This window comes from Trichechus manatus, unplaced genomic scaffold, assembly GCF_000243295.1.
Source record: "Trichechus manatus latirostris isolate Lorelei unplaced genomic scaffold, TriManLat1.0 scaffold00207, whole genome shotgun sequence".
Classification (NCBI taxonomy): domain Eukaryota; kingdom Metazoa; phylum Chordata; class Mammalia; order Sirenia; family Trichechidae; genus Trichechus; species Trichechus manatus.
This window is the reverse complement of record NW_004444143.1, coordinates 334277-342343: the sequence shown is the minus strand read 5'-3', so window position 1 is coordinate 342343 and position 8067 is coordinate 334277. Positions and strand designations below refer to the sequence as shown.

The 8067-nt window shown below is 38.3% G+C and overlaps 1 protein-coding gene across 3 annotated transcripts in view; it reads right to left on the bottom strand.

Annotated features, from left to right (window-relative positions):
* Positions 1-8067, bottom strand: part of ZNF568 (zinc finger protein 568) — a 100947-nt gene that overhangs the window by 91487 nt on the left and 1393 nt on the right. The window contains exons 2-3 of one of the 3 annotated variants that reach the window (XM_023742258.1): positions 7773-7839; positions 3490-3548 (exon numbers count right to left, since the gene is read on the bottom strand). The exons of 1 other annotated variant lie outside the window; for it this stretch is intronic. In XM_023742258.1, coding sequence (XP_023598026.1) covers positions 3490-3504 — 15 coding nt within the window. In that variant the 5' untranslated portion in view covers positions 3505-3548; positions 7773-7839. The remainder of the gene's footprint in view (positions 1-3489; positions 3549-7772; positions 7840-8067) is intronic. One more of the 3 variants, XM_023742255.1, reaches the window with a different exon arrangement.

Genomic DNA, 8067 nt, shown 5'->3' with positions numbered 1-8067 from the left:
CAATGAAACACAGGTAAACATCTTTCTGGTATTCTCTGCTTTCAGCCAGGATCCATCTGACATCAGCAATGATATCCCTGGTTCCACGTCCTCTTTTGAATCTGGCTTGAATTTCTGGCAGTTCCTTGTCGATGTAATGCTGCAAACACTTTTGAATGATCTTCAGCAAAATTTTACTTGCGTGTGATATTAATGATATTGCTTGATAATTTCCACATTCAGTTAGATCACATTTCTTTGGAACAGGCATAAATATGGATCTCTTCCAGTGAGTTGGCCAGGTGGCTGTCTTCCAAATTTCTTGGCATAGGCAAGTGGGCACTTCCAGGGCTGCATCTGTTTATTGTAACATCTCAACTGGTATTTTGTCAATTCCTGAAGTCTTGTTTTTCACCAATGCCTTCAGCGTAGCTTGGGCTTCTTCCTTTAGTACCATCAGTTCTTGATCATATGCTACCTCCTGAAATGGCTGAACTTCGACTAATTCTTTTTGGTATAGAGACTGTGTATTCCTTTATCTTCTTTTGATGCTTCCTGCATCATTCAGTATTTTGCCTATAGAATCCTTCACTATTGCAACTCAAGGCTTAATTTTTTCTTCAGTTCTCTCAGCTTGAGAAATGCTGAGCATACTCTTCCTTTTTGGTTTTCTAACTCCAGCTTTTTGCATACCATTATACTTTACTTTGTCTTCTTGAGCCACCTTTTGAAATCTTCTGTTCAGCTCTTTTATCTCATCATTTCCTCCTTTTGCTTTAGCTACTTTATGTTCAAGAGCAAGTTTTAGAGTCTCTTATGACATCCATTTTGGTCTTTTCCTTCTTTCCTGTCTTCTTAATGACCTCTTGTTTTCTTCATGTATGATGTCCTTGATGTCATTCCACAACTCGTCTGGTCTTCAGTCATTAGTGTTCAACGTATATTAATTCTGACTGAATTTTCTCATGTATGTAAATCTTTGTGATATACCTAACTATCTACAGTATTTATACAACAAAAGGTAAATGACAAAAGATAAGTAACAGATTGTAAGATACCTGCATAAATCCTAATACAGAAGTAGGCATTCTTAAAATTCTCGTATCAAGTAGAAAAAGGACTAACAACTTAATATAAAATGGACAAATGACATGAACAGGCAATTGGCAGAATTTGTATTTCTTCACTCATGAGTAAGGTTCAATCTGTACAGTATCATAGAGTGTTGGCCCTGGAGTCAAGACTCCCTGAGTTTGAATTCTAGCTTTATCAGACACTTGATGCATGTTTCATGCAAGTTATGCAAGTTTCTTAATCTCTGTGCTTCACTCCTCGTATCTGTAAAAATTGAAATAATAATATGGATTTTACAGGCTTCCAATAATGATTACATATAATAAGCCATGTAAAGTCCATAGCACATACCTGGCACACAGTAAATACTCAATAACACTGTTATACTTAATGTTGTACAGAGTTTTTCTAGCTGCTGTGTAGTCTATTCATATACAGATAGGAGCTGTCATGGAATGTACTTATATCCAGATTCTAAAATGTGTTTGGGACTGCATGACCAAGAATGCAGGCAGTTCATTGCTATTTGACAGTCCAAATCAAAGTATCTGTCTGTCCAAATCAAAGTATCTGCGAAGCATGGTATGAATTTTTTGACAGCTAAGAGTGTCCCATGTATACATCAAAAACTCCTTTGACATAATCTCTAGATTTTTACTCTGCAAAGAAAATATACATGTGAACTAATTATTTGGAATCATCTCATAAAACGTAGTCACTTCCCACGAATCAAAATACACCTAAAAAAAATGTATCAGCAAATTGAATACTCTTTTTGTGACATTATAATTTTAAAATCTTTATTGGCCACTTGTATTTCTTCTAACTGCTTCTTCATGTTCTTCACCCAGTTTTCTATTTTACTAATCATTGATTTTTAAGAGTTGTTACTGTACCTTGAGAGTATGGCCCTGGGACACCCTTTTAGCTCAGTGATGAAGTCACTCCTGAGGTTCACCCTCCAGCCAAAGATTAGACAGGCCCATAAAACAAAATGAGACTAAAGGGGCACACCAGCTCTGGGGCAAGGACTAGAAGGCAGGAGAGGACAGGAAAGCTAGTAATAGGGAACCCAAGATCAAGAAGGGGAGAGTGTTGACATGCCGTGGGGTTGGTAACCAGTGTCACAAAACAATACGTGTATTGTTTGATGAGAACTGGTTTGTTCTGTAAATCTTCATCTAAAGTACAATAATAATAAAGTTATTATTATGTCTCTGTTATATGTATTACAAAAACGACTCCCAAGTTTTGCATTGTTTACATTGTTTGTGGTGGTTTTACTGCACAGAAGGATTAATTCTATGTACCCACGTTAGCTACTCTTTTATTTTCTGGGTTTCATGTTAAACTAAAAAGGCAGGTAAATGAAAACAGTCAACACTTTCAAAGACCTTTTGAAGTAGGAAAGAAAGATTACATAGATAATGGTAATAATAACAATACTTATAACTTACAGAGCACTTAATATGTGCACTTAACCCTTCCAATATTTCTATGGAATAAGAACCATTATTATCCCCATTTACAGATGATATAATTGAGGCACAAAGAGATTAAGAAACTTGCCTGTGATAATGCACTAAGTGGCCCAGCCAAGATTTGAACCCAAGTCTATATATAACCACAGACTGTTCTCTCAATAGGAGAAATAGGTGAACCATATGATCATATTGTCAAAAGATGTATGTTTTTCATGGTGAGAGATACTTGAGCTGAGAGAAAAAAAGTCAGTGAAGTGGGAAATCTTCACCATACAGGAGTATGAGGGATAGGGGACAGAGGAAGACCCCAGAGGTGAAAACGGAGTCAAGAGCAGAGAAGAATGGGTCATTCTGTAAAAGGATGAAGGACACCACACCTTCTGAGACCACAAAGCTGTAGAAAGCTATAGATCTTAGAACCACAAGATTTGCTGTAGAATATTGCTGTATATTTTGCCTCAACTTGTATCAAAAGCTCAATTTAAAAAAATATGTAGGATCATTTGAAAGACATGTGTTCCATTCATTCCTCCAGATTGTCTAAGCTTTTAATCCTTAGGCAAGACAGAATTCTTTCAAAAAATGAGTTTAACAATTATAGAATTACTTCAGAGTTCCTTTTTGACCTAGTGCCAATGAAAAGCTTTCTCCCCCTAAGCAGTTGTTAAGCTTCTTTGTCATGAACAGTACTATTTATAAAATGAACTTTGTCTTCCTGTTTGTTGTGCCTCTTCAGATCATATTCAAATTTGAGCTCAATTTTAGCAATTGTGTATGGACATTTTCCTGCATATTCCTATCCCAAATATCTCATGCTTCTGATCTTCTATTTGTATTTTTCCTCATCTTGATTTTCATCTGTGAATTTTTGTCCAATTTACTAGGTGGACCGTGGTAACCCACTACAACATTGCAAAATAAGGCAGGAAAGAAATAACTTGCTTAAACGTACAAGAGACCTGGTCATAGCCTCTTCTTCCCTGGAAAGGGCAGGATCCTGAGAATGCCAAGCTGAGGGAAGAGAAATAAGAGATTTGTGTCAGAGCTCCAGACAAACAAGGACAGGAATCTTCAGCACTGGGTGGCTGTAAAGCCCCCTGTGGATGAGCAATCCTTAGAGTCATGAGAAATGTTACCCAGCCCAGGCTCTGGAGATGCTCCAAGGTACACAGATGACAGATTAATCACACGGGGTCTGATGCGGCTATCTGGAGGGCAGCGTAGATGGTGCCCAATGAATCTACTGGCAATACAGCATTCTCCTAGGCTCTTGCTATTTGATTCCTATAGATTTATCCTAAGTACATCATAATTAGGATTAAGTATAATCCTAAGAAGGGTTAAGATGTTCTTTAAGATGATATTTTGATAACAAAGAGCCTGGGAAAAAATTTTAATCAGAAACTCGTTTATAGGCATTATGGAACAATCATGATAAAACAGAATGCAGTAATGATTCTAATGACATATTAAAATAACTGAATTATTTTTAACCACAAAAAATTCAGGGCCTAAAAGGTGGAAACAACCCAAGTGTCCATAGCAGATGAATGGAAAAACAAAATGTGGTATATACATGCAACAGAATATTATTCAGCTATAAAGAGAAATAAAGTGCTGATATCTGCCGCTACGTGGATGAACCTTGGAAACGCTGTGCTGAACGAAATAAGCCAGACGCAAAAGGACAAACAAACATTGTCTGATTCCACTTACATGAAATATCTAGAGGAGGCAAGTACATAAGACAAAAGTTTATTAGCGGTTGTCAGCAGCTGAAAAGGGAGGGGGGAGGGGAACCTGGAGAAACGAAAAATTTTTTAAATAGGAAAAGGAGAGTGTTAAAATAAAAAAATTCAGGGCCTTCTAGTTAAAAATGGCAGATTGAATACTTGCATTTCTCTTGGCTCTCTCTGAAACGTAACCAAAATTACAGTAAAGGAACAGAAGAGGCCCAAACTCACAAGGAAAAGGAAGACTTCAATAGATAAGAAAATGTCAACAAAATGTTGGCAGCTGGAGAGCTAACAGATGAGCGGTGTCTAACTTAGCAAACCAGAGAAAGCTAAAGCTAAAGTCGGGGGGCGGGGGGGACGCCGCAGGAGAACCCCGGAAAGGCTTGGGAATGCAGCACTGGGTATTTCTGTAGGCAGGGGTTTGTGGGGGGGCTGAAGACCAGAGAACTAAGTGTAACATGTTATAAGAACCTGTTAAGACCACCTGATGTCTTCTTTCACTCCACAAAGCTTGGTGATATTTCCCCTACCCTTGCAAAAAAAAAAATTAGAGATTTCCTGTCTAGAAATACTGAACAAGATAGGCTCCAGAGTACAGATATACCAGATCTAGATAAAAGTGAGGATGAAGCAATATAGAAAAAAATAAGAGAATTAAGGGGAAGTTCTCATACTGAAATGTGAGGAACCCCCATCCCCCATCTTCTTCCTTTGCTTGCTTCCCATAAAGCTGGCATGCTAGCTTATATCCTTCAAGTAAAACTAGAAATTAGAGAAAATGGATTAGCCCAAAAGACAATAACTACAGATCCTGCCATCTGGGCAATCTCTAATACAACACACATTAGAAGGAAGGTAAGCAGAAGTGTGTGTATGTGTGTTTGTGTGTGTGTGTGGTGGCGTAGGGGTGGGGTGGCGGTGGGAGAACAAGAAAGGGGTTAGGTAGTGAAAGAGATCTAAATCCTTATCTGATTGTTAAGTCAATACGAAATGTCTAAAACTGAGAAGTTAAGCATCAGTAGTATAAAGATGTCACTGAGAAAAGTAAGAGTTGAATACCAGAATATCCAAGTAAAAAAAGTTCACAGTGGTTGCCTCTGGGTAGAGAATAGGGGACTGAGAGGGACAGGAGACTTGTTTTTGGTTATATATTTAGAAGTATTAAAAAAAATTTTAAATGTGTTGAGAAAAACAGAAATTACATTTTAAAAAAGACATTAAGAAAAATCGAACAACAGGCAATGAGGAAATTAGAAAACAAATGTCAACAACAGAGTCAACACTGCCCATGTGAACTTTCTTCGGATGAGTACTGAATCTCCTAACTTCTTCCTTTCTCCCCTAAACTCTGCCCGTATCTGAGCCACCTCACTTTTCCTTTCCATCATCAGGGTCGAGGGCACCACTGTTCCACAGCTGCTGCTGGTCTCTGCAGGCTAAGATGTTAATCATGCCTTGCTCACTCCAGGAACGAGAGTTAAAACAGGCTGCAGGCTCAGCTACTCCGGGGTCGATTCTCTCCCATCCCTCTCCAGCCTCTGGGACAGGTTTTGGATCAGGAAGTCTCCTTCCAGGATAGGAATCTGCACCCAGGACTTCTTTCTACTCATACCACATAACTGTCTTATCTTTGTGGCCCCAGCACCTGTGGGCTTTGGACATAAGTCCAGTTTACCTGACGCCAGTGAGACACTGGATCTCTGTGGTAACTAGCCTCCAAGATGGCTCCCCAGTGAACACTGTCTTCTGGTATTCATGCCTTTTGTAGACCCCTCTCACACTGAAGAGGGCTAACCCCTATAACCAATAGGATATTGCAGAAATGACAGTGTGTGACTTCCAAGGATAGGTCATAATAGGCACTGAAGCATATCTTTGAACTCCACACTTTGGAGGAAGCCAGCCACCATGCCATGAAGATACTCAACCAGCCTAACAACAGGCCTTCTGCCAAGAGCCAGCACTAACTTGCCAGCCATGTTGGAAGCAGATTCTCTGGCCCTAGTCTAGCCTTCTCATGACTGCAGCCCCGCCGACATGTTCACGGCAACTTCATGAGAGACCTGAGCCAGAACTACCCAGCCAAGCCACTCTCTGCTACCCACAGGAACTGTGAGAAAATCAGTGTTTATTGTTTTCTAAGCCACTAAGTTTTGAGGTAATTTGTTACACAATAATAGATAACTAATACAGCCCCAAAGACTTATCTTCCTTGCCTAGAATTCACATTTTCTGGAGTCACTGACCAGAGATACTTGATGAGAGACCAGCAGGAGTCTAGAGAAAAACTCAAAAGACTCAGCAACCCTGGCTGAATCAAGTGCTGAACAGAGACACCACGAGTCCAGAAACAAAGTGAATAGCGATGCTCACATAATATCTGCTCCTCAAATATCTTCTGTAAGCATAAAGGTGTAGGCCTGATGCACTGACAGATATAAATCGAGTATAAAAACACTCAGATTTGCAATAACCCCAGATTTGAAGCACAGGAGAGTTACATTAAAAGCCCAGCTATTCCATTTCCTACCTGAGTTATCTTGGCAACTGAAGTAAAAAGGGATTTACATTAAAAGTCCCAGACTCATCATTTGAAATCAAAATTATATTTATCTCACAATGATACTGACTGATCAATGACCTGGCTATTAGTTAAATTAAAAAATATATTAACTTATCATCTGCTCTGAACCTTTGGAGTCCCTGGGTGGTGCAATGGTTAAGCACTCAGCTACTAAACAAAATGGTGGCGTTCAAATCTATCCAGAGGAACACTGGAAGAAAGGCCTGGCAATCTACTTCCAAAAGATCATAGACATTGAAAACCCTATGGAGTACATAAAGTTCCACTCTAAAACACATGGGGTTGCCATGAGTTGGAATCAACTCAACAGCCAGTGTTTTGTTTTGTTTTTTAGCCTTTACTATATGAAGGATAAAACAATACACAATAGTAGACTACAGTACTATACCACAGTACAGAAATAATACAACATTCAATTATAATAAAATTCGAGAACTGCTATACTTGGGACATATTCCTAGTTTTTTAATAACAATCATCACTTTCTAACTATTGTATATAATTTACTTATCATATATAGTCTGTCACCCCTCCCCTACATAAACTTCATGAAAATAGAGATTATTGTCTGTTTTCTCCATTGATAGTAGGCTCTCCAAAATATATGTGTTGAACAAATGAACTATTACTAATATGGTATTAAAAATTAAAAGTAATATATCAGACAATAACAACAGAATTGGGTGAACAGTTTGGAGTTAAAGAGTCCTAAAGTCATACTTAAGTATGAGTTTTGTTAAGTATGCTTGTTAAAAATTCAAGGATAAGACTAGGAATAGAATTAGTAATTTCCCAACCAGTGGAGAAAAAAAGAATAAGCTAAACCTATACGATTAAAAAAGGCATAAGAAATGGAACATAAACAATAAACCAAGTTAACAGTAATCACAATAAACGTAACTGAATTAAACTCACCTATTAAAACACAAAATAGGATACAAGGGAAAAAAGCCCAGCAATATGCTCTCTACAAGAGACAGATCTGAAACAAAGACATAAAGAGAAGGGGTTGGAAAACAAAATTCCTGGAAAATACAGTAACAACAAAATCTGATAAACAATATTTTCAGACAAAAGAGAACTTGGAGTAAAAAGCATTCACCAGGATAAATCAGCAAGTTTCTTAATGTGGTAGGTTGGAATGTTGGTCCCAATTCATCACTCCCAATAAAACCCACTGTCGTCCAGTCGATTCTGACTCAGAGCGACC